Raw genomic sequence first — 27,040 nt, forward strand, 5'->3', positions numbered from 1 at the left:
ATAGAAATTGTTTCCCAGGGTTACAAGCTGGAATTCGAATAGGTGCCTCCTCGCCGGCTTTTCAAATCGGCCCTACCGAAAAAAAACCTGGAAAGGGAGATAGTGTTACATGCGATTCACAAATTGTGTCTTTAATAAGTGGTGGTAGAGGTTCCCCTGCTTCAAAGAGGGCAGGGGTACTACTCAACTCTCTTTGTGGTCCCGAAACAGGACGGTTCGGTCAGACCCATTTTGAATTTAAAATCCTTGAACCTTTACTTAAAACGGTTCAAGTTCAAGATGGAATCGCTCAGAGCGGCCATCGCCAGCCTAGAAGGGGGGAGATTTTATGGTATCTCTGGACATAAAGGATGCATACCTGCATGTTCCCATATATCCTCATCAGGCGTACCTGAGATTTGCGGTAGAGGATTGTCATTACCAATTTCAGAAGTTGCCGTTTGGGCTTTCCACGGCCCCGAGAATATTTACCAAGGTAATGGCGGAAATGATGGTGCTCCTGCGCAAGCAGGGTGTCACAATTATCCCGTACTTGGACGATCTCCTCATAAAAGCGAGATCACGGGAGAAGTTGCTGAACAGCGTATCACTTTCACTGAATGTGTTACAGCGACACGGCTGGATTCTCAATTTTCCAAAGTCGCAGTTGAATCCTACAACTCTAGTCATGAACCTGTTGAAACCAAAACAAGTGTCAGTACATCATTGCACTCAAGTTCTGGGAAAGATGGTGGCAACATACGAAGCCATTCCATACGGCAGATTCAATGCAAGGACCTTCCAATGGGACCTATTGGACAAATGGTCCGGGTCACATCTGCAACTGCATCAGCGGATCACCCTGTCCCCCAGGGCCAGAGTATCTCTCCTGTGGTGGCTGAAAAGTGCTCACCTTCTAGAGGGCCGCAGGTTCGGCATTCAGGACTGGATCCTGGTGACCATGGACGCGAGCCTCCGAGGTTGGGGAGCAGTCACACAGGGAAGAAATTTCCAAGGCCTTTGGTCAAGTCAAGAGACTTGTCTTCACATCAACATCCTGGAACTAAGGGCCATATACAACGCCCTACGTCAAGCGGAGATCTTACTTCGCAATCGACCAGTTCTGATCCAGTCAGACAACATCACCGCAGTAGCTCATGTAAACCGCCAAGGCGGCTCAAGGAGCAGAGTGGCGATGGCGGAAGCCACCAGAATTCTTCGCTGGGCGGAGAATCATGTAAGCGCTCTGTCAGCAGTGTTCATTCCGGGAGTGGACAACTGGGAAGCAGACTTCCTCAGCAGACACGATCTGCATCCGGGAGAGTGGGGAATTCATCAGGAAGTCTTCGCGCAGATTGCAAGTCGGTGGGGACTGCCCCAAATAGACATGATGGCATCCCGTCTCAACAAAAAGCTACAAAGGTATTGCGCCAGGTCAAGAGACCCTCAGGCGGTAGCTGTGGACGCCCTAGTGACACCGTGGGTGTTCCAGTCGGTATATGTGTTTCCTCCTCTTCCTCTCATACCCAAGGTGTTGAGGATAATAAGGAAAAGAGGAGTGAGAACAATTCTCATTGTTCCGGATTGGCCACGAAGGACCTGGTATCCGGATCTGCAAGAAATGCTCACAGAAGATCCGTGGCCTCTTCCTCTAAGGCAGGACCTGTTACAACAAGGTCCCTGTCTGTTCCAAGACTTACCGCGGCTGCGTTTGACGGCATGGCAGTTGAACGCCGGATCCTAGCGGAAAAGGGTATTCCGGATGACATCATTCCTACGCTACTAAAGGCTAGGAAGGACGTGACGTCTAAACATTATCACCGAATATGGCGAATATATGTTTCTTGGTGTGAGGCCAGGAATGCTCCTACGGAAGAATTCCATCTAGGCCGTTTTCTTCACTTCCTACAAACTGGAGTGAATTTGAGCTTAAAATTAGGCTCCATTAAAGTTCAGATTTCGGCCTTATCCATTTTCTTTCTAAGGGACTTGGCCTCTTTACCTGAAGTACAGACTTTTGTGAAGGGAGTACTGCATATTCAGCCTCCTTTTGTACCTCCGGTGGTGCATTGGGACCTTAACGTGGTGTTAAGTTTCCTTAAGTCACATTGGTTTGAACCACTTAAAACAGTGGAGTTGAAATTTCTCCCTTGGAAGGTGGTCATGTTGTTTGCCTTGGCTTCGGCTAGGCGATTTTCGGAATTGGCGGCTTTATCACATTAAAGCCCCTATCTGGTTTTCCATATGGATAGAGCGGAGTTGCGGACCCATCCTCAATTCCTACCTAAGGTGGTCTCATCCTTTCATATGAACCAACCTATTGTCGTGCCTGTGGCTACTCGTGACTTGGAGGATTCCGAGTCCCTTGATGTGGTCAGGGCTTTGAAAATTTACGTGGCCAGAACGGCTAGGATCAGAAAAACAGAAGTACTGTTTGTCCTGTATGCAGCCAACAAGGTTGGCGGCCCTGCTTCAAAGCAGACTATTGCTCGCTGGATCTGTAACACGATCCAGCAAGCGCATTCTACGTCAGGATTGCCGTTACCAAAATCGGTTAAGGCCCATTCCACTAGGAAGGTGGGCTCGTCTTGGGCGGCTGCCCGAGGGGTCTCGGCACTACAGCTGTGCCGAGCTGCTACTTGGTCGGGGTCAAACACCTTTGCAAAGTTTTATAAGGTTGATATCATGGCTGAGGAGGACCTCATGTTTGCTCAATCGGTGCTGCAGAGTCATCCGCACTCTCCCGCCCGTTTGGGAGCTTTGGTATAATCCCCATGGTCCTTACGGAGTCCCAGCATCCTCTAGGACGTTAGAGAAAATAAGATTTTAAACCTACCGGTAAATCTTTTTCTCGTAGTCCGTAGAGGATGCTGGGCGCCCGTCCCAAGTGCGGACTACTTCTGCAAGACTTGTATGTAGTTATTGCTTACATAAGGGTTATGTTATAGTTTTCATCGGTCTTGGACTAATGCTATGTTGTTTTTCATACTGTTAACTGGGTAGTATATCACAAGTTATACGGTGTGATTGGTGTGGCTGGTATGAATCTTGCCCTTGGATTACAAAAATCCTTTCCTCGTACTGTCCGTCTCCTCTGGGCACAGTTTCTCTAATTGAGGTCTGGAGGAGGGGCATAGAGGGAGGAGCCAGTGCACACCCAGAGTCAAAGTCTTTCTTAAAGTGCCCATGTCTCCTGCGGAGCCCGTCTATCCCCATGGTCCTTACGGAGTCCCAGCATCCTCTAAGGACTACGAGAAAAAGATTTACCGGTAGGTTTAAAATCTTATTTTTGATCCAAGTGCATATTGTGCTTCCTAGCCCTATTTCTTGTAGCGTTAATGCATACACACGTACACACACGGTATAATTGGATTATGTTTTGGATGTTACATTTCACTGACTTAATACTGGTTTCTGTCTAGGTCATACCAGTGGAAAAACTGGTAAAAGGACGATTCCAAGACAACCTGGATTTTATTCAGTGGTTCAAGAAATTCTTTGATGCAAACTATGATGGCAAAGAGTATGATCCAATGGAAGCCCGACAAGGACAGGATGCCTTGCCACCGCCAGACCCTGGCGAACAAATCTTCAACCTGCCAAAAAAGTCTCATCATGCCAACTCTCCCACAGCAGGTACAACCTGGCTCAAAGCACCTAACATCTTTATTTCTCCAGATTTTAGCTTTACAGGGTAAAGTTCATGTCATGATGAAAAGAGAGAGTTTTATAGAAAGAAACAGATTTTTTTGTGGTTTTGTTTCACCTATCAGTACGTGGCACTTGGTGGTATAGAGTTATTTGCAGAAAACATATTTTAGCAGGGATTTTTCCTGTCTTGAGTTAGTTAGATTTGCCTGTGAGCAGTAATGACTGAAGAATGTTTGTTGCTGTAAGCATCATTCCTCACAGAAAATCATGGCATTGAGTTTCAGCAGCCCCGTGGTGCATGGTCATGTCACTGCACATGTAATGTGACGTTCCTTAGGGTCCGCGTAACCTTGTATGACCCCTCTTCAGACTGAGGATTTGGAATCTGAGCTCCTCATTTCTGTGACTTTTTTGATATTAAAGCTTATATATTGGTCCAATTTTGTGTTATCATGTACCCAATGGGGATCTTGAGATGGCTTTTCTGTCTGACCAAGCTTTATGCCTGGTTTGTTTACTTCATTTTATTTGCTTAGTGAATATTACTAACATATCCAGGTATTGTCACGTTTTGTTTACAGAACAATATGTGCAGATAAGCTACCAAAGAAATGTACAAAGTTTAGGTATACAGATGTGCCCTCATTCACTATTGCTGCAGTCACGCCAAACACCCCTTTTCGGTGCGCCACACCCCATGCGACATGACTTGCACTGAGTGTCTTTTTTGCTAGAAAGTGTATATGAATCTCAATGCGATATGTCAGACAACCGCTACACATAACGGCACTGATTGAGTTGATATGCAACACTTTTATGTCTGTGTGCCACTGAGTTTGAATCTGTATATGAAGTGCTGTAGTGCAAAAACCAGTTCACTGCAAGTTCCATTGTGCTTTGTACACCGTCTCAGACTCAGTCGCACACAGATATTCAAGTATCACATATCAGACACCAGGATCACGAGTGGGAATAGCACCTGTTAGCCGTGATTCCGGCTGTCTGCATTGTCAGTGGTTGGGATGCCGGCGTCGGCATCCTGACCGCTGGGATCTCGACTGCCGGCAATGTAACAGCATCCCATATCAGATTAATCAGTACAGTCTCATGAAGCAGTTTTGTCAGATTCAGTTGGGGTTAAGACACACATTTAGGTGAAAAAGACACTACACCACTCTGCACCACAGCTCACTCGCACCAGGCGTCTTGCTCTGCATGGCGTATTGGTGCTAGGTGTATGAGGACTCTGTAGAATGTTTCAAATATAGGTTGTTTAGAAGAAAACTTTTTTTTTTTTTTTTTTATTGCCAAATCCTTCATGACGTATAATTTTTAAAAAATGGGACACGTGTGGCCACTTACCGGCGGTGGGAGAAGGTCAGTTAGTCTGGCAGGAAGGGGTGAGACCCTGTGTGAGATGAGCAGTGCAGTGACCGGGAGGAGGCAGATAACCGGCTCAGCTGCTTTATATATACTGTGCACCTGTGCTTGCCCCTCTTTCACCCCGCACAGGCCATACCCAGACTCCTCCGGTCAGCTGCTGGTGGCTACTGGTGTCCTCTACCCCCAGACTGACGGGAGCTGTGTGGGGACTGGTGAGCTTACACGTGCAAGTACTGGTGTACAGTATATAGGTGGTCATTCCGAGTTGATCGCAGCCAGCAACTTTTTGCTGCTGCTGCAATCAATAGTCCACGCCTATGGGGGAGTGTATTTTAGCTTAGCAGGGCTGCGATCGCTTGTGCAGCTTTGCTAAGCAAAAATGTTTTCGCTCAAAACAAGACTAGGCCTATACCTACTTACCCTGTGTGATGGATCCAGCGATGCTGAAGCTGCTTCTGACGTCAGACATCCGCCCTCCGTTGTTCTGGACACGCCTGCGTTTTCCAATCCACTGCCCGAAAACGTCCGCCAACGCTGTGGAGACGCCCAGATCTGCCTTCTCTCTCTCAATCTTCTTAGCGGCCCTTTCCCCCCCCCCCCCCCCCCTTCCCATCCTATAATCTGGACCTGGTATCTATCATTTTGATGGGGTTTTTAACTAGTTCTCTGGACGCGACGTAACGGTTGCCGGGCAATGACGCAAACTGCGGCCCGCCGCACATGCGCATTCCGCACTCATTCGCACTGCATCTATAAACCGCTGCGTGCGAACGGGTCGGAATGACCCCCATAGTGCAGTATCATTATAGCCTGCCCATTACAGAGACACATCATCTATATATATAAAAGGCTAAACACACACACCTGCTTAGCATGACAGAGCCACAACTCCTAGCAGTAACACTTCCAGAAACCTGGCAGCTCCTGTGTGAGTAGAATAGCGCCCGACCCCCAAACACCCCCCCGCATCCTATAATCTGGACCTGGTATCTGTCATTTTGATGGGGTTTTTAACTAGTGAAGTATGATACCATTTCAGACATAGCTTTGATATTGTGATATTTCTGGGGCTTACGAATTGACCAGGGTTTTGGCTATGTGTGAACATACCCGACTTGGGTTGCCTGCGGTCTGAAAGGCATTACCCAGGTCACGATGACCTGGGTCATGCTTAAAAGGAGCTGATTGGTGAGCAACGTAGCGCTTGGAGATGACCATATCTCCAAGCATCCACTGTTAGACAGTAGACCCAGGTCACTGGAAAACCCAGGTCGGGTGTGAACCCATGTGTGAAAGGGGGTTAGTTGAAACCCCTTGTCTCATGCTCAGTTTCCCTAGTCAGAAGATATGTGATTATGTGTGAAAGTGTTAGACAGGAAGTGTGTCTTCCATAACTGGGAAGGTCTGATGCCATTAGGCTCTAGAATGCACATAGTTGTGTGTCTTGTTTTCTTGTGGGTTTTTGTTTCTCTCTCTTACGTCCTAGAGGATGCTGGGGACTCCAAAAGGACCATGGGGTATAGACTGGATCCGCAGGAGCTTGGGCACACTGAAAAGACTTTGACTGGGTGTGAACTGGCTCCTCCCCCTATGCCCCTCCTCCAGACCTCAGTTAGACTTTGTGCCCAGGACTGACTGGACCCTCACTAGGGGAGCTCTCCTGATTTTCTCTAGAAAAGACTTTTGTTAGGTTTTTTATTTTCAGGGAGACCTGCTGGCTACAGGCTCCCTGCATCGAGGGACTGAGGGGAGAGAAGTCAGACCTACTTCTACTTAGTTAAGGGCTCTGCTTCTTGGGCTACTGGACACCATTAGCTCCAGAGGGTTCGATCACTTGGTGCGCCTAGCTGCTTGTTCCCGGAGCCGCGCCGTCACCCCCCTCACAGAAGCCAGAAGAAAGAAGCCGGGTGAGTATGCAGAAGCCGGAAAACTTCAGTGACGGCAGAAGACTTCAGTAACGAGGTACAGCGCAGCGGTAGCGCTGCGCTCCATGCTCCCACACACTTCACCAACGGCACTCACAGGGTGCAGGGGCTGGGGGGGGAGCGCCCTGGGCAGCATGTTACTGGGTCTGGAAAGCTGGCAGAAGGCTTTTCGGTGCCTCGGCACCGTTTTTCGTACTCCCGCCAGCATTTTCGTTTTTTTAATTTTAGCGGTCTGAAGCGGGAAGGGGCGGGGCTTAGCCACACAGCTCACCAGCGCCATTTTCTCTCATCCACGCCGCTGCATGATGCTGGGGACTCCGTAAGGACCATGGGGAATAGACGGGCTCCGCAGAAGACAGGGCACTTTAAGAAAGAATTTGGATACAGGTGTGCTCTGGCTCCTCCCTTTATGTCCCTCCTCCAGACCTCAGTTTGAATCTGTGCCCGGACGAGCTGGGTGCTACTTAGTGAACTCTCCTGAGCTTGCTAAAAAGAAAGTATTTTGTTAGGTTTTTTTTTTATTTTCAGAGAGAACTGCTGGCAACAGACTCTCTGCTACGTGGGACTGAGGGGAGAGAAGCAGCCCTACTCACTGAAGATAGGTCCTGCTTCTTAGGCTACTGGACACCATTAGCTCCAGAGGGATCGTACACAGGATCGCACCCTTTGTCGTCCGATCCCGGAGCCGCGCTGCCGTCCCCCTCGCAGAGCCGGAAGACAGAAGCCGGTGACAGAAGCAAGAAGACTTCGAAATCGGTGACAGAAGACTCCAGTCTTCATATGAGGTAGCGCACAGCACTGCAGCTGTGCGCCATTGCTCCCACACTAAACCCACATACTCCGGTCACTGTAGGGTGCAGGGCGCATGGGGGGGGGGGGGGGCGCGCCCTGGGCAGCAATTAGAGACCTCTTGGCAAAAGTGGGCATATATACAGTTGGGCACTGTATATATGCATGGGCCCCCGCCATATTTTTACACAGAAACGCGGGACAGAAGCCCGCCGCTGAGGGGCGGGGCTTCTTCCTCAGCACTCACCAGCGCCATTTTCTCTTCACAGTTCCGCTAAGAGGAAGCTCCCCAGGCTCTCCCCTGCAGAATCACGGTAGAAGAGGGAAAAAAGAGAGGGGGGGGCACATAAATTTGGCGCAAGAACAGTATATACAGCAGCTACTGGGTTAACACTAAGTTACTGTGTGATTCCTGGGTCATATAGCGCTGGGGTGTGTGCTGGCATACTCTCTCTCTGTCTCTCCAAAAGGCCTTGTGGGGGAACTGTCTTCAAAAAGAGCATCCCCTGTGTGTGTGGTGTGTCGGTACTCTTGTGTCGGCATGTTTGACGAGGAAGGCTATGTGGAAGCAGAGCGGGAACAAATGAATGTGTGGTCGCCGCCGACGGCGCCGACACCCGATTGGATGGATATGTGGAAGGTTTTAAATGATAATGTTACTTCCTTGCATAAAAGGTTGGATAAAGCTGAAGCCTTAGGACAGCCGGGGTCTCAGCCCATGCCTGATCCTATGTCGCAGAGGCCGTCAGGGTCTCAGAAGCGCCCACTATCCCAAATTGTTGACACAGATATCGACACGGATTCTGACTCCAGTGTCGATGGCGATGATGCAAAGTTACAGCCTAAAATGGCTAAAGCCATCCGTTACATGATTATAGCAATGAAGGATGTGTTGCACATCACAGAGGAAACCCCAGTCCCTGACAAGAGGGTTTATATGTATGGGGAAAAAAGGCAAGAGGTGTCCTTTCCCCCTTCACATGAGTTAAATGAGTTATGTGAAAAGGCTTGGGAATCTCCAGATAGAAAACTGCAGATATCCAAACTGATGCTTATGGTGTATCCTTTCCCGCCAACGGACAGGTTACGCTGGGAATCCTCCCCTAGGGTAGACAAAGCTTTAACACGCTTATCCAAGAGGGTAGCCCTGCCGTCACAGGATACGGCCACCCTAAAAGATGCTGCTGATAGAAAGCAGGAGGGTACCCTGAAGTCCATTTATACACATTCAGGTACCTTACTAAGGCCGGCGATTGCGTCGGCCTGGGTGTGTAGTGCTGTAGCAGCATGGACGGATACCTTATTTGAGGAACTTGATACCTTGGACAAGGATACTATATTACTGACCCTGGGGCATATAAAAGACGCTGTCCTATATATGAGAGATGCTCAAAGAGACATTAGCCTACTGGGCTCTAGAATAAATGCAATGTCGATTTCTGCCAGAAGGGTCCTGTGGACTCGGCAATGGACAGGAGATGCCGACTCAAAAAGGCACATGGAGGTTTTACCTTACAAGGGTAAGGAGTTGTTTGGGGAGGGTCTCTCAGACCTGGTCTCCACAGCTACGGCTGGAAAGTCAAAATTTTTGCCATATGTTCCCTCACAACCTAAGAAAGCACCGTATTACCAAATGCAGTCCTTTCGATCACAAAAAGGCAAGAAAGTCCGAGGTGCGTCCTTTCTTGCCAGAGGCAGGGGTAGAGGAAAGAAGCTGCACAATACAGTTAGTTCCCAGGAACAGAAGTCCTCCCCGGCTTCCGCTAAATCCACCGCATGACGCTGGGGCTCCACAGGCGGAGCTAGACCCGGTGGGGGCGCGTCTCCGAAATTTCAGCCACGAGTGGGTTCACTCCCAGGTGGATTCCTGGGCTATAGAGATTGTGTCTCAGGGATACAAGCTGGAATTCGAAGAGATGCCCCCCCACCGTTACCTCAAATCGGCCCTGCCGGCTTCCCCCTTAGAGAGGGAAATAGTGTTAGCTGTAATTCTCAAATTGTATCTTCAGCAGGTGGTGGTCAAGGTTCCCCTCCTTCAACAAGGAAAGGGTTACTATTCGACCATGTTTGTGGTACCGAAACAGGACGGTTCGGTCAGACCCATATTGAATTTAAAATCCCTGAACATATACCTGAAAAGGTTCAAGTTCAAGATGGAATCGCTCAGAGCGGTCATCGCAAGCCTGGAAGGGGGGGATTTTATGGTGTCTCTGGACATAAAGGATGCTTACCTTCATGTCCCCATTTATCCACCTCATCAGGAGTACCTCAGATTTGTGGTACAGGATTGTCATTACCAATTCCAGACGTTGCCGCTTGGTCTCTACGGCACCGAGAATATTTACCAAGGTAATGGCGGAAATGATGGTGCTCCTGCGACGGCAAGGAGTCACAATTATGCCGTACTTGGACGATCTCCTCATAAAGGCGAGGTCCAGAGAGCAGTTGCTGATCAGCGTAGCACGCTCTCGGGAAGTGTTACAACAGCACGGCTGGATTCTAAATATTCCAAAGTCGCAGTTGATTCCTACGACTCGTCTGCCCTTCCTGGGCATGATTCTGGACACATGCCAGAAGAGGGTTTATCTCCCGATGGAGAAGGCTCAGGAGCTCATGACACTGGTCAGAGACCTATTAAAACCAAAACAGGTGTCGGTGCATCAATGCACGCGAGTCCTGGGAAAGATGGTGGCATCATACGAGGCCATTCCTTTCGGCAGGTTCCATGCGAGGACTTTTCAATGGGATCTGTTGGACAAGTGGTCCGGATCACATCTAAAAATGCATCGGCTCATAACCCTATCCCCCAGGGCCAGGGTGTCTCTCCTGTGGTGGCTGCAGGGTGCTCACCTTCTCGAGGGCCGCAGATTCGGCATTCAGGACTGGGTCCTGGTGACCACGGACGCAAGCCTCCGAGGGTGGGGAGCAGTCACACAGGGAAGAAATTTCCAAGGGCTGTGGTCAAGTCAGGAGACTTGCCTTCACATCAATATCCTGGAGCTAAGGGCCATATACAACGCCCTACGTCAAGCGAAGACCCTGCTTCGTGACCAACCGGTGTTGATTCAGTCAGACAACATCACCCCAGTGGCTCATGTAAACCGCCAAGGCGGCACAAGGAGCAGGGTGGCGAAGGCGGAAGCCACCAGAATTCTTCGCTGGGCGGAGAATCACGTAAGAGCACTGTCAGCAGTGTTCATTCCGGGAGTGGACAACTGGGAAGCAGACTTCCTCAGCAGGCACGACCTCCACCCGGGAGAGTGGGGACTTCATCAAGAAGTCTTCGCACAGATTGCAGGTCGGTGGGAACTGCCACAAGTAGACATGATGGCATCCCGCCTCAACAAAAAGCTACAGAGGTATTGCGCCAGGTCAAGAGACCCTCAGGCGATAGCTGTAGACGCACTAGTGACACCGTGGGTGTTCCAGTCGGTCTATGTATTTCCTCCTCTTCCTCTCATACCAAGGTGCTGAGAATCATAAGAAGAAGAGGAGTGAGAACAATACTCATTGTTCCGGATTGGCCAAGAAGGACTTGGTATCCAGAGCTGCAAGAAATGCTCACAGAGGACCCATGGCCTCTGCCTCTAAGACAGGACTTGTTGCAACAGGGGCCCTGTCTGTTCCAAGACTTACCGCGACTGCGTTTGACGGCATGGCGGTTGAACGCCGGATCCTAGCAGAAAAAGGCATTCCAGATGAGGTTATTCCTACGCTGATAAAGGCTAGGAAGGACGTGACGGCTAAACATTATCACCGTATATGGCGAAAATATGTTGCTTGGTGTGAGGCCAGGAATGCCCCTACGGAGGAATTCCAGCTGGGCCGTTTCCTTCACTTCCTACAGTTGGGAGTGTCTTTGGGCCTAAAATTGGGTTCCATTAAGGTCCAGATTTCGGCCCTATCCATTTTCTTTCAAAAAGAACTGGCTTCTCTACCTGAAGTTCAGACGTTTGTAAAGGGAGTGCTGCATATTCAGCCCCCTTTTGTGCCTCCAGTGGCACCTTGGGATCTTAACGTGGTATTAAGTTTCCTAAAGTCACACTGGTTTGAGCCACTTAAGACCGTGGAGTTAAAATTTCTCACGTGGAAGGTGGTCATGCTATTAGCCTTGGCTTCAGCTAGGCGTGTGTCAGAATTAGCGGCTTTGTCACATAAAAGCCCCTATCTGGTTTTCCATATGGACAGGGCAGAATTGCGCACCCGTCCGCAATTTCTGCCAAAGGTGGTGTCATCTTTTCATATGAACCAACCTATTGTGGTGCCTGTGGCTACTCGTGACTTGGAGGATTCTGAGTTACTTGATGTGGTCAGGGCTTTGAAAGTTTATGTAGCCAGAACGGCTAGGGTCAGGAAAACAGAATCTTTGTTTATCCTGTATGCTACCAACAAGCTTGGTGCTCCTGCTTCAAAGCAAACTATTGCTCGCTGGATCTGTAACACGATTCAGCAGGCTCATTCTGTGGCTGGATTGCCGCTGCCAAAATCAGTTAAGGCCCATTCCACTAGGAAGGTGGGCTCTTCTTGGGCGGCTGCCCGAGGGGTCTCGGCATTACAGCTTTGCCGAGCGGCTACTTGGTCAGGTTCAAACACTTTTGAAAAGTTCTACAAGTTTGATACCCTGGCTGAGGAGGACCTTGTGTTTGCTCATTCGGTGCTGCAGAGTCATCCGCACTCTCCTGCCCGTTTGGGAGCTTTGGTATAATCCCCATGGTCCTTACGGAGTCCCCAGCATCCTCTAGGACGTTAGAGAAAATAAGATTTTACTTACCGGTAAATCTATTTCTCGTAGTCCGTAGTGGATGCTGGGCGCCCGTCCCAAGTGCGGACTTCTTCTGCAATACTTGTATATAGTTATTGCTTAAATAAGGGTTATGTTATGGTTGCATCAGGGTTGATCTGATGCTCCGTTGTTGTTCATACTGTTAACTGGGTAAGTTTATCACAAGTTATACGGTGTGATTGGTGTGACTGGTATGAGTCTTGCCCTGGATTCCAAAATCCTTTCCTTGTACTGTCAGCTCTTCCGGGCACAGTTTCTCTAACTGAGGTCTGGAGGAGGGACATAGAGGGAGGAGCCAGAGCACACCAGTATCCAAATTCTTTCTTAAAGTGCCCTGTCTCCTGTGGAGCCCGTCTATTCCCCATGGTCCTTACGGAGTCCCCAGCATCCACTACGGACTACCAGAAATAGATTTACCGGTAAGTAAAATCTTATTTTTACATATTTCTGACGAACCTGCGGTGCAGGAAACAAGGATTTGTTTGTTCAAAGGTAAAAAACCTGAGGTGAAGTTTCCCCCCTCTCATGAAATGAATACTCTTTGTGAAAAGGCTTGGGAGTCGCCGGACAAGAGGTGGCAGATTCCCAAGAGAATTTACACGGCGTATCCTTTCCCTTCTGATGACAGGGAAAAATGGGAGTCGTCTCCAAATGTCGACAAGGCTCTATACCGTTTGTCTAATAAGGTGGCGCTTCCGTCCCCTGACACGGCAGCTCTCAAGGATCCGGCGGATCGCGAGCTGGAGACGTCTTTGAAGTCCATTTTCGCTAATACAGGTGCATTGCTCAGACCTGTTGTGGCGTCGGTATGGGTGAGTAGTGCTATTGCTAAATGGGCTGAGAATTTAGCTGCTGATATGGATACCCTTGAAAAAGATAATGTTCTTTTGACTCTTGGTTATATCAAAGACGGTGCAGATTACTTGAAGGATGCGGCGAGGGATGTTGGTCTCTTGGGATCAAGAGCCAATACCATGGCGATCAAGGCCAGGAGGGCGCTGTGGATCCATCAATGGAATGCTGATGCCGACTCCAAGAGAGCTTTGGAAGCTCTCCCCTTCAAAGGTAATGTCTTGTTTGGTGACGGCTTGGCTGACCTGGTGTCTACCGCGACTGCGGGTAAGTCGTCTTTTCTTCCTTATGTTCCCACACAACTGAAAAAGGCACCACATCAGCAGATGCAGTCCTTTCGTCCAAATAAATACAAGCATGGAAAAGGTTCGTCCTTCCTCGCTTCAAAGGGTAGAGGAAGTGAAAGAAAGACGCCTGCAGTGTCAGTCGCCCAGGACCAAAAGTCCTCCCCTGCCTCTACCAAGTCCACCGCATGACGCTTGGGCTTCCCTGGGGGAGTACGGACCGGTGGGGGGCCGTCTGCGGATCTTCAGTCAGGTCTGGGTTCAATCAGGCCTGGATCCTTGGGTCCTAGATATAGTATCTCAGGGATACAAGCTGGAGTTTCAGGAGGTGCCCCCTCACCGGTTTTTCATTTCGGCCTTACCAATGTCTCTTCCGGACAGGGAGGTGGTGAAGGCAGCAATACAAAAGCTGTGTCAACAGAGGGTCATTGTTCCCGTCCCAACGGGGGGTGGGGTTCTACTAGAGATGAGCGGATTCGGTTTTACTCTATTCTCAAACTGGCATCCGATTGGCTATCCAAAACACTTGACATCAGTGAGCCAATAAGATGCCGTTTTGAGAACCGAGTAAAACCGAATCCGCTCATCTCTAGGTTCTACTCGAGCCTCTTTGTGGTACCGAACCCGGACGGTTCGGTCAGACCTATTCTGAACCTAAAATCCCTCAATCCATACTTGAAAGTTTTCTAGTTCAAGATGGAATCTCTTCGAGCTGTGATTTCCAACCTAGAAGGGGGGGATTTTATGGCATCAGTCGACATAAAGGATGCCTACTTACACGTCCCGATATAGCCTCCGCATCAAGCTTTCCTCAGGTTTGCGATAAAGGATTCTCATTACCAATTTCAGACGTTGCCGTTTGGGCTTTCCACGGCCCCGAGGATTTTCACCAAAGTCATGGCAGAAATGATGGTTCTCCTTCGCAAGCAAGGGGTTACAATTATCCCGTACTTGGATGATCTCCTGATAAAGGCGAGGTCCAAGGAACGGTTGCTGAGAAATGTGAATTTGTCTCTGTCGGTTCTGCGACAACACAGTTGGCTGCTAAATTTGCCAAAGTCTCAGTTGATTCCGACCACTCGGCTGCCCTTTCTGGGCATGATTCTGGACACGGGCTTACGGAGAGTGTTTCTTCCGGAAGACAAAGCTGTGGAACTGCAGATGATGGTCAGGGAGCTTCTGAGGTCGACAAGTGTGTTGATTCAGCAATGTACTCGGGTTCTGGGGGAAATGGTTGCGGCGTATGAAGCCATTCCGTTTGGCAGGTTTCATGCCCGGGTGTTTCAGTGGGATCTGCTGAGCAAATGGTCCGGGTCTCACCTGCACATGCACCGGAAGATAAGTCTATCTCCCAGGGCCAGGATTTCTCTCCTGTGGTGGCTACAAAGTTCTAACCTCCTAGGAGGGCGCCGATTCGGTATCCTGGATTGGGTCCTGTTGACAACAGATGCAAGTCTCCGAGGCTGGGGCGCAGTCACCCAAGGAAGAAATTTCCAGGGGAAATGGTCGCTCCAGGAATCTTGTCTCCACATAAATGTTCTCGAGTTAAGAAACATTTACAACGGCCTGCTACAAGCAAGAAGCCTTCTTCAGGGTCGGCCTGTCCTGATACAGTCGGACAACATAACAGCGGTGGCGCATATAAACCGTCAAGGCGGAACAAGGAGCAGGGCGGCTACGGCGGAGGCCACAAGAATCCTTAGCTGGCCGGAACAGCACGTGACTGCTCTGTCAGCAGTCTTCCTTCCGGGAGTGGACAACTGGGAAGCAGACTTCCTCAGCAGACACATTCTCCATCCGGGAGAGTGGGCTCTTAAGAGGTATTTGCAGAAGTGACGAAGCGTTGGGGAATTCCGCTGATCGACATGATGGCGTCTCGCCTCAACAAGAAGCTTCCGAGTTATTGTTCCAGGTCAAGGGACCCCCAAGCCAGTGCAGTGGATGCCCTGGTAACTCTGTGGGTGTTTCAGTCGGTGTATGTGTTCCCTCCGCTTCCTCTCATTCCAAAGGTACTGGGAATCATTCGACGAGCAAGGGTTCAAGCGATTCTTGTCGTTCCAGATTGGCCAAGAAGGGCCTGGTATCCAGATATTCAGGAATTACTTGTGGAAGATCCTTGGCCGTTCCCTCTAAGAGAGGACCTGTTATTGCAGGGACCATGCGTGTTTCCAGACTTACCGCGGCTGCGTTTGAAGGCATGGAAGTTGAGCGCCAAATCTTAGCTCGAAAAGGTATTCCCGGGGAGGTCATTCTCACTCTCCTTAAGGCGAGGAAGGAGGTTACGGCGAAACATTATCACCGTATTTGGCAAAAGTATGTTTCGCGGTGTGAGACTGAAACTGCTCCTGCGGAAGAATTTCACTTGGGTCGGTTTCTCCATTTTTTGCAGGCAGGCGTCGATGCAGGCCTGAAATTGGGTTCCATCAAAGTGCAGATTTCGGCTTTATCTATTTTCTTTCAGAAGGAATTGACTGTTCTCCCAGAGGTTCAGACTTTTGTGAAAGGAGTGATGCATATCCATCCTCCGTTTGTGCCCCCGGTGGCACCATGGGATCTTGAAGTGGTCTTACAGTTTCTTATGTCTTCCTGGTTTGAACCTTTGCGTAAGGTTGAGTTGAAGTTTCTCACTTGGAAGGTGGTCATGCTGTTGGCTCTGGCGTCTGCCAGGCGAGTGTCAGAGTTGGCGGCCTTATCTCACAAGACTCAATACTTGATTTTCCATTCGGATAGAGTGGAATTGAGGACTCGTCAACAATTTCTGCCGAAGGTGGTTTCTTCGTTTCACATTAACCTATTGTGGTACCTGTGGCTACGGATGCTGTGGCAGTTCCAAAGTCTCTTGATGTTGTGAGAGCTTTGAAGATCTGCGTCGCCAGAACGGCGGTTGCCAGGAAAACAGAGGCGCTGTTTGTCCTGTATGCTTCCAACAAGATTGGTCATCCTGCTTCGAAGCAGACTATTGCACGCTGGATTTGTAGTACGATTCAGCAAGCTCATTCTTCGGCTGGGCTACCGGTGCCGAAATCAGTGAAGTCCCATTCTACCAGGAAGGTGGGCTCATCTTGGGCGGCTGCCCGAGGGGTCTCGGCACTTCAGCTTTGCCGAGCAGCTACGTGGTCGGGTTCAAACACCTTTGATAAGTTTTACAAGTTTGATACCCTAGCTGAGGAGGACCTCATGTTTGCTCAATCGGTGCTGCAGAGTCGTCCGCACTCTCCCGCCCGTGTTGAAGCTTTGGTATAGACCCCATGGGGTATATTTACTAAGCTCACGATTTTGACCGAGATGGTGTTTTCTCTTCAAAGTGTCATCTCCGGAATTTACTAAACTCAAATCTCGGTAGTGATGAGGGCATTCGTATTTTTTTACGGCTGTGTTTTAAAAATACGAATGAATACACCATCGGTCAAACGCGGCTGTTTAGGTATAGAACTCGGTCATTTACTATGCATTCGTATTTGAAATCTCTACCGTGAAAATGCATGTGCGATCGTAAAAAAAAGCCTAAAAATAAGTAGACCTGCTTTTGAGAAGCGTGTTTACATGTGTTTCCAATTCTACATTACTCACACCTGAATTTTTGGACCTTTAAAAGGGACCCAAGCACATTTGTAACATCTCTCACTCTGACATGGCTGCTACCGTGTGTAGTACTGATTTCTTGTTTGCTGGGGGATACCTGAGACTGCTCCATGAGGCAACAATAAACCAAGGCCAGGAAACTGAACATGGTCAGCAGGTTGTACAGGTTCCGCATAGCCTGGCCAGGCCTGGTTTTTTTAGGGGGCGTTTAAACTTGAACAAATTGCACGATATTAGTATGCATAAAACGGGGAATCGATGCAAGGGACGAGAGTGTTATACTCCCGTTATATAAATCACTAGTGAGGCCACACCTTGAACACTGTGTACAATTCTGGGCACCATACTACAAAAAGGATATCTTGGAGCTAGAAAAGGTTCAGAGGCGGGCGACCAAACTAATTAAGGGCATGGAGACGCTGGAATACGAGGAAAGGCTTGCAAGACTAGGCATGTTTACACTGGAAAAGAGGAGACTAAGATGGGACATGATCAACATCTACAAATATATAAGGGGACAATACACAGATCTTGCGCAGGACCTGTTTTTGGTTAGATCAACACAGAGGACTCGTGGACACTCGCTCAGGTTAGAGGAGAGGAGATTCTGCACAATATGGCGTAAAGGCTTTTTCCAAATACTTGTTTGGAATTCCCTGCCTGAGGGAGTTGTAATGGCGGACTCAGTCAACACCTTTAAGAAAGGGTTAGATAAATTCCTAATGGATAAGGATATCCAGGGTTATGGTGCTTAGTCACGCACTATAGTTACTATAAAAAGAGGGATAAAACGTAACGGCAGACATTAGATTAGTCAAAATTTTAGACCAAATAATCCTGCATAGGAGACCACAAATAGGTTGAACTCGATGGACAATTGTCTTTATTCAACCTTAGATACTATGTTACTAATGCGTGCGTGCAAATGGTGAGGAAATTCTGGATAATGAGCTTTTCTGTCATTTGGATCTCCATGCCTAAAGTATAATAAATTCCATTTAACTATACACATTTCTTTATGTTAATTGCCTATGAACAGCCTCATAAACAGATACAGTATGTGTCACAAATTAAGGGGGCAGACATAATTAGGTGCAGAAGTCACCAGAACGGGCCCTGGTGGCTTCCATCCGATAGCTGCAGAAGGCATAGGAAGCTGCGCACAGAACCTGCCTACTGCAATCCACAAAGAGGCATTTGCTGCACTATGTAAGAAACTGTTAATAAAAAATAAATAAATGTGCAAGGCAAGCTGCCGATGGATAACTGAATCTGCCGCGGAGACTGAGATGTCCGCATGTGAAGTTAAGAATGTCATGTTTTGTCTTTACTCTGACTTTCCACTGCAGCTCTGTTAAAAAGTGAAGTTGAGAGAGCACATTCCACTACATCTGAATCACAAATGGTTAAAGCCACATCACACAGACCATAGATAATGGGAAAGAATGGATAAATGACAAAAAGCTTAAAGCATATAATAGGATTTTAATACCTACTGGTAAATCCTTTTCTCTTAGTCCGTAGAGGATGCTTCAAGAACCATGGGGTATAGACGGGATCCGCAGGAGACATGGGCATACTATAAGACTTTGAATGGGTGTGAACTGGCTCCTCCCTCTATGCGTCTCCTCCAGACTCCAGTTATAGGAACTGTGGCCAGGGTGACGGACATTTCGTTGAAAAGGTCCGGCTAAATAGATAAAACATTTTCTGTCTGTATGACCTTGTCAAACTGAACCTAGACCCTGAGACAGCACGCTCTCGCTCTGTCTCAGGCCTGCACAAACTCCTGGCTGTGTTGCACTTTATGGCTACTGGCAGCTTCCAGCCTGTGACTGGCGATGTAATTAGTATCTCACAGGCCACCTTTTCTAAATATTTAATTCAGGTGAGTTAAAACATACATACACGTCTATGTCTAAGTGGTGCTTCTGTTATGTAATATAACACAGTATTGTATTGATTACAGGTCATGACACTCACCTTAAATTTTGTACTGTCCACTCAGGTTTTGGATGTCTTGGATGCCCACATAGATGCCTCTCTCTGCTTCCCTACCCAGGAGTCGCAGTGGCATGCAGTCAGGGTAGCTTTCTCTGAGCTTGCTGGCATGCCCAATGTGGTGGGTGCCATAGATTGCACACACGTTGAGCTGAGACCACCTAGGGGCAGGCAATATATTTATACCAATAGACATCTGGGCCAATCCAATATTGTGCAGGTGGTTTGTGTAGCAAATTAAACAAAACACATATTCCGTGTGAATAATTTATTACCTTGAACACAGGCATTTTTTGTGTAACAAATAAAAAAAACATTATTTGTAACAAACTATTTGCTGCAGGCGTCATTATTTTTATTTTATTTTTTTGTGTGTGCTGGGTGCAGAGGATTGCCCTGGTTCGTTGGTCCGGGTTCTGCTGGAGCGTCTAACTGGGGAGGTAACTGGGGTCTGGCTTGGTGTAGTTGTTCCCGAGCTAGAGCTTAGTTGGTGTGATGCCAACACATTAAGGCTTTGGCTGAGGTTATTTAGGCTTGCAGTGAGTTGGCTATTAGCGGCAGTGTTGCTTGCAATAATTCTGGACAGGTTTTCGTTAATCATTTGGTTGTGTTGAATCAGTTGAATGAGGGCTTGTTGCTGCCGCTGTTGCTCATCCATGATGCGTTGCAGATTGGCTTGCATTTGGGTGTTGAATAGCTCCATTGAATTGGCAAATCTGCCAACCTGAACTATCAGTCTGCCTGAGTTCCGACTGAGTCGCGGCAGATGATGGGGCAGACTGGCAAGGTATTGGGTGTGGGTGTTCAGGCACGCATAGTGTTGCGCCTGTTGTGTGGCCCAACTGCTCCAAAACTCGGGGGCCATTTGTTGCTGGGGTGGTGTTAGGCTCAATTGGGGGCTGTGGGATGTTTGGGGTGGTTGGGGTATGTCCTGCGGCGTGGTTGTCTGGGTAGGATCTATGGCTTGCAGGTGTAGTGTGTAGGTATCCTGCTGGTCACTTACCTGCTGTGCATCCTCGGCCATGATAGGTGGTTCTGTATGGGGTTGAAGACAGCCACTATTTAGTCATTATTTAGCATTGGTCTAATTATAGCTTTACGTCAACATGCATTACTTCTTAATATTCATGTTGGTATTGATAAATAGATTGTTGGCTAAACTTCACAATTTAGCTCACCTTTTTGTATAAATATGTTGCTTTTAACGTTCACTACTCAGTTGAAAAATGTTTAAGGGAATTGTTGGACTTTGAGCCATAATTAATGTTCGAACACGAAGAACTCTAACAAATACAAATTACTACATTTACATATTGTGTATGAAGCTTCCTTTTGAAGAACACACACAATACAATAAATGTATTGAGCCATACACTCATACAATGTTCAAGGCAGTCAGTGGTCTGGCCAAAACTTAAACAAATATAGTGGTAAAAAATGTAAACATTAACAATGGTGGAAAAAGTCTTAAGGTGTCCTATGTTTCGAACTGGTGATGTTGGGCATGCAAAACAATTGGATGAGACTTAACATTTATGTAGCTGTTTCTAGCAAATATTAAAAAAAAAAAAAAATATTTGTTGCTATGCCCAACATCACCTCTGAAAATTATGCACACAAAAAAAAACCTAACCCCATGTGCTCGCTGTTGATGATTATTACAAGGATGAATGTTTATTTGTGACACATTTTTTTTGCTGTGCACAAACAGTGGGGCAGATGAATTAACCTGGAGGAGACATAAGGAAGTGATAAACCAGTGATATGTGCAAGGTGATAAAGGCACAAGCCAAACAGCTCCAATATGTAAATTAACAGTTAGGATTTGTTTGGCTGTTGCCTTTATCACCTTGCACATATCACTGGTTTAGCACTTCCTTATGCCTTCTCCAGGTTAATACATCTACCCCACTGTTTTTTTAACTTCTTTACAAGTAATTGTTATGTTTACTCACCAGACAGCTGAGGGGATTGAGGATCCTCGCTTTGTGGGCTGGCCAAAATGGCTTGTGGTGGCAGGGCCGACACTATGGAGATGCGCCGTTAGGGTGGTGAGGATGCTGCTGGTGATTCAGCCTCAAGACGGCGTCTCTTGGTTGGCCTCCTATGTTGAGGATCCGAGCCCTGTGATGGGCGCCTTAGTGGAGGGGGGTTTGCTGAAGAAGAACCTATGTGATAAGATAAACATTAACATTCTGCTTTTCTCTGTGTTTTCAGAATATGTGTTTACACTAAATTCTTACCTGCATCGCCAGCATCTGCATCTCTTGGCAGTGTGGGATGTGGCCTGGCTGTGCTGCTTCTCTTTCGTACTGTAAAAATATGAAGAATGTACTAATGAACATACTATTATGTTTATCTATTTATGCAAATTCCTTATTGTGATGTAAACCTATGTGGAACCTGATGAGAAGTAAACTCAACTATGCTTATGCTTTTCTGCCTGACTTCATTGGGTGTGTATAGTTGAATTAAGAAACAATTTCACCAACCAATCCATACACAAAGGTGCATAATGCACAATATTATACTACTTAAAACCCAAACTTGGGGGTAAATTTACTAAGATGGGAGTTCTATTTGAGATGGGATGTTGCCCATAGCAACCAATCAGATTCCAGGTATTATCTTCTAGAAGGTGCTAGATAAATGTGAAGTAGAATCTGATTGGTTGCTATGGGCAACATCCCATCTTAAATAGAACTCCCATCTTAGTAAATTTACCCCTTGGTAGCTTGACACAACCAGAATATAGCACGATATGTTACTAAATTTTGCTGCTAACAACAAACCACTACCCACAAATATCTACAAAAAATTGTAAGCATCAAAAAAAATATGCTTGAAAAATCACATCAACCACACAAAAGAAAACCCAGATCAACACACAATAACCATAAGTCCATTGAAAAAATAAAAATAATTTTTTTTTTCACAAAACACATGAATCACACTTCATTAAAATACACCTACAACAATTTACTTTTGAATTAAAACACCAGAAAAAGGCAAAGACAACCTGCTAAATTGACAATACAAAGGAAAAAAACAAAACTAATTGTGATTAAAACTACATCACCAACACATTATAAGAATGAACCAACTTACAATCACAATTAGCTAGAAGACATTTCAGACAAATAAGGACAAAGCACAGATGTTAAAATTATAAATAAAAAACAATAATAAACTCACCATCCTGCCTTGGCCGATCCGAATCCCGGACATGAGTCGCACCAACTACTTCTGGCGGAATCAGTACGCACTCCTCCCAATCCCAATAGGACGCTCGGAAGAGATGGCCACCCTCTGTTTGGCGGGCTGATTTAGCCTCCTTCGACATCTTAGCCTTGACACAGCGCTTGATGTCGTAGAATCGCTTACGACACGTGTCGTCGGTCCGCCTCACCACACCCTCACTATTCACAGCCGCAACAACCTTCCCCCACAGAACAGTCTTCCTGCGTGACGAAACCTTTGCAGCATCATGGCCAAACAGCTGTCGATGATGCCTCATCGGCTCCCGCACCAAAGCCATATTCTCAGCGTAGCTGAATTTAACATTGCGGCCCGTCTTTGTAGTGGTGCGTGGCTGCGGAGCCACAGCACCATCACTGTCACTATTACTGGAGGCCGCAGCAGCAACCTCCCCCTCCTCCTCACTAACCTCCTCCACTTCACTCACCTTCTCCCTCTCACTCACCTCCTCCACCTCACTCACCTCCTCCCTCTCACTCACCTCCTCCACCACACTCACCTCTGACTGGGACATAATCAGGACAAACAACAAATAACACTGATAAAAAAAAAACTAAACACACTCCTCCACTACCACTACACACCACACACCAAACACACACACACACACACACACACACACACACACACTCACAAACAATGACAATAGACGTTAAAAAAAAACAAAGACAAAAAACTAGACAGACTTTTAAATAACTACACAACACGTATAACAAGACTACTTACACACACAGTACAGCACTCAACAATCGCAAATAACCTCCTCAAAACCGCCAAAAACTCCAAACAACTCACCAACTCCTAACACACCTTCCTCTCACCTCTCCACTAGCTAAACCCACGAGGTGCAGACGGTTTGGGGCGGTTTTATAGTAATGAGCACAGACACTCCTCCATCACGAATCAAACCAATCACGGATGAGTGACAAAAACGAAACTTAGAAAAAAAACGCGATCGGGAGCGGATAAACACTGCCGTAAACTAAAAATGACGCAGTCGTGAAAAAACCTTATAACACGGCCGCAAATCATCAAAATCGTCCGCATTCTACCTTTGAAAAACACGAATGACATCGACATTGGAAAACATGAATATGAAAAATACGACAGCTTAGTAAATGAGTCGTAATAAATTCAAAAAATTGCAACTTTACACATTCGATGTCATTCGTGTTGGAACTTTAATCTCATTCTGAAAAATACGAATTTTAGTAAATATACCCCCATGGTCCTTTTGGAGTCCCCAGCATCCTCTAGGACGTAAGAGAAAATAGGATTTTAGTACCTACCGGTAAATCCTTTTCTCCTAGTCCGTAGAGGATGCTGGGCGACCATCCCAGTGCGGACGGTTACTTGCAGTGTATTCTTGCTGGTTGCATTAGTTTACACACGGGTTGTGTATTTGTTGTTTTCAGCTTGTTGCTGTAGTTAATTCATACTGTTATCTGGTTTACTGTTACTCCGGTTGTACGGTATGTTGTGGTGTGGGCTTGTATGTTTCTAGCCCTTAGTTTGAACAAAAATCCTTTCCTCGAAATGTCCGTCTCTCCTGGGCACAGTTCCTATAACTGAGGTCTGGAGGAGGGGCATAGAGGGAGGAGCCAGTTCACACCCAGTCAAAGTCTTTTCAGTGTGCCCAAGCTCCTACGGATCCCGTCTATACCCCATGGTCCTTTTGGAGTCCCCAGGATCCTCTACGGACTAGGAGAAAAGGATTTATCGGTAGGTACTAAAATCCTATTTTCTTTTCAGTTTTATTTTTTGTTTTTTAAATAAATATATATATATTGGCATGTAACAGAAAACTTAGTAACAAGATTGAGCACGTATGACACATGACAAACGCACACTTCTCTGCGTAACCTCACACTTGAACAGCTTCCAGCTGTCACACTACCATCTGTAACTAATTCCCACTGTAAACAATACAGAGAGACCACTGACTGGCAGCACATCCCTGTCTCACTGACATTTCTGACAGAAAAATGTCAACTATTTTATTCACTTACTGTTATCCTGTAAAATGTTTATTCATTAATAATAATCCAAATTATACAGCCTATTCTGAACTATTTGTGTCACCCTATTTTGTCACAAAAGGGACTATTTTATAAGCTATACTGTATTGGAGTAACATTCTTCACTGTGCAATCATTCTCTGATATACACTATGCTTGCCTTTGTGTGCTTATATTAGGGTGTAACTGCACACCCCAGAGTGGTATATCTGTTATATAAACAGGGCCGGCCTTGACCAAATTGATGTCCTAGACAAGATTCTGGCTGCCCCTCCCCCCCCCCCCCCCCCCCCTCTCAATGTGGGAGCCTTTGTGCACACCTGAGAAGGGAGCATAACCTCACCAAAATGTACCTGGCCTTGTGAGAGTGGGTAACTGTGGAGGCAGAGGGTGTCAGTGTCTCTAGCCATCAAATATCTCCCCCTTGTGTGTCTCTGGTCATAAAATATCTCCCTCTTGTGTTTCTCTAGTCATCAAATATCTCCCTCTTGTGTGTCTCTAGCCATCAAATACTCCCCCATGTGTGTCTCTAGCCATCAAATACAGGTTGAGTCTCCCTTATCCAAAATGCTTGGGACCAGAGGTATTTTGGATATGGGATTTTTCCGTATTTTGGAATAATTGCATACCATAATGAGATATCATGGTGATGGGACCTAAGTCTAAGCACAGAATGCATTTATGTTTCATATACACCCTATACACACAGCCTGAAGGTCATTTTAGCCAATATTTTTTATAACTTTGTGTATTAAACCAAGTTTGTGTACATTGAGCCATCAAAAAACAAAGGTTTCACAATTTCACTCTCGCTCAAAAAAGTCTGTATTTCGGAATATTTGGATATGGGATACTCAACCTGTATCTCCCTCTTGTGTGTCTCCAGCCATCAAATACTCCCCCTTGTGTGTCTCTAGTCATCAAATATCTCCCTCTTGTGTGTCTAGCCATCAAATATCTCCCTCTTGTGTGTCTCTAGCCATCAAATACTCCCCCGTGTGTCTCTAGCCATCAAATATCTCCCTCTTGTGTGTCTCCAGCCATCGAATATCTACCTCGTTTTGTGTCTCTAGCCATCAAATCTCTCCCTCTTGTGTGTCTACAGCAGAGCTTAGGGGGATGGGTACACACTGAGAGATCCGTTCTTAAATTCTAAGCAAATCTGACTAGATTACTTAGAAATTAAGCACAGATCTCTCCATGTGTAGTGTGTCGGCGACAGCAATGAGTGGTCCTGCGCGTCGCTATCGCCGTCTCTAGATTTGGCATGCATGCATGCCAAATCTAGTGATAACGCTCAATTTACCGCTGGGTAAAATGAGCGTCCCCCCGTTTCCCCCCCACCCACCCACACTGAACGGGGGTAGAAATGTATGCTGAGCGGTCTGTCTAGATGCCCTTAGGCTTTTTTTTTTAGATGTCTCAAGGTATTTGCCCATACTGCCCTTGCCTAGGGCTGTCTCTGTATATAATGTGTGTGTAAATAATTAAATATATATATATATATATATATATATATATATATTTAGTGTGTGTGTGTGTATGTATAATATATAATGTATGTGCGTGCCTGCATATAGTCTATTCCGGCCGCGTTTACATATACATAGTCATTTTTGAACCAGCTTTGCACTCGTTTATTCCCATTGTAAATCAGCAGTGGAGAGGCCCTTTCCTTTGTCTGTACTATATGGCACGAATGTCTGGGGACTGTATTCTGGTATGATGATTTAGGTAGTGCTTAGAGAGAGCCTTTCCATGTCTATTACTGAGCCCATTGAACAGTATTGTGATGGCTGGACTTCCAAGCTGAGCTCATTGTTCATAAATAAACAGTGGGTCATTAATTTAGGTCCAAAGACAACTATTAATTAAGGGATTCGTTGTGTCAAAGATGTGTTCTTAGTTGTCTCTTTAAGATATTTTATTGTACGTAGATGCACTGTAAATTATACCTGGCTTGTGGCTCTACTTCCATTTCTTTTGGTCATTTGTTATCCATTATTTAGTGACTGAAATCCAGGTAGACTTATACTAAGACACTTTTCATCTCATTCAGAAAATGTAATAATCCAGGAAAGCACAGTATTATTTAATACAATTTATTTGTTCTGATGGGTGTGGTATGGACCGCCGGTCAGCATACCGACGCCGGGATCCCGGCGGGGAGTGGCGAGTGCAGCAAGCCCCTTGCGGGCTCGGTGGGGACATGCGCTTGCCACGGGTTCTATTCCCACTCTGTAGGTGTCGTGGACACCCACGGGTGGAAATAGTCCCTGTTGGTCGGCATGCCGACCATCGGGATAGTGAGAGGGCGGGATGTTGGTGGAGGTCATGTGACTGTCGGTCTCCCGACCGCCGGTCACATGAATACCACCCATTCTGATGATACCATGGCACCGTCCATGAACCCCCTGGGGATAGTTTTTTCCTTGCTTGCTGTAGGCAAATAATAATTGCAATGGCAGGTTATCTTTTAAGTCATTACTTGCAAAATGTACAAAAAAGTATAAGCTCAAAGAATCCAATGCAGTA

General features: G+C 46.8%; 1 protein-coding gene across 3 annotated transcripts in view; it reads left to right on the forward strand.

Annotated features, from left to right (window-relative positions):
* MAPRE2 (microtubule associated protein RP/EB family member 2) overlaps nucleotides 1–27,040 on the forward strand; it is a 495,635-nt gene that overhangs the window by 433,936 nt on the left and 34,659 nt on the right. For all 3 annotated transcript variants that reach the window (XM_063923682.1, XM_063923681.1, XM_063923683.1), the window contains one exon: nucleotides 3,402–3,615. In XM_063923682.1, coding sequence (XP_063779752.1) covers nucleotides 3,402–3,615 — 214 coding nt within the window. The remainder of the gene's footprint in view (nucleotides 1–3,401; nucleotides 3,616–27,040) is intronic.

The sequence above is a fragment of the Pseudophryne corroboree genome, chromosome 5 (assembly GCF_028390025.1).
Source record: "Pseudophryne corroboree isolate aPseCor3 chromosome 5, aPseCor3.hap2, whole genome shotgun sequence".
Lineage (NCBI taxonomy): Eukaryota > Metazoa > Chordata > Amphibia > Anura > Myobatrachidae > Pseudophryne > Pseudophryne corroboree.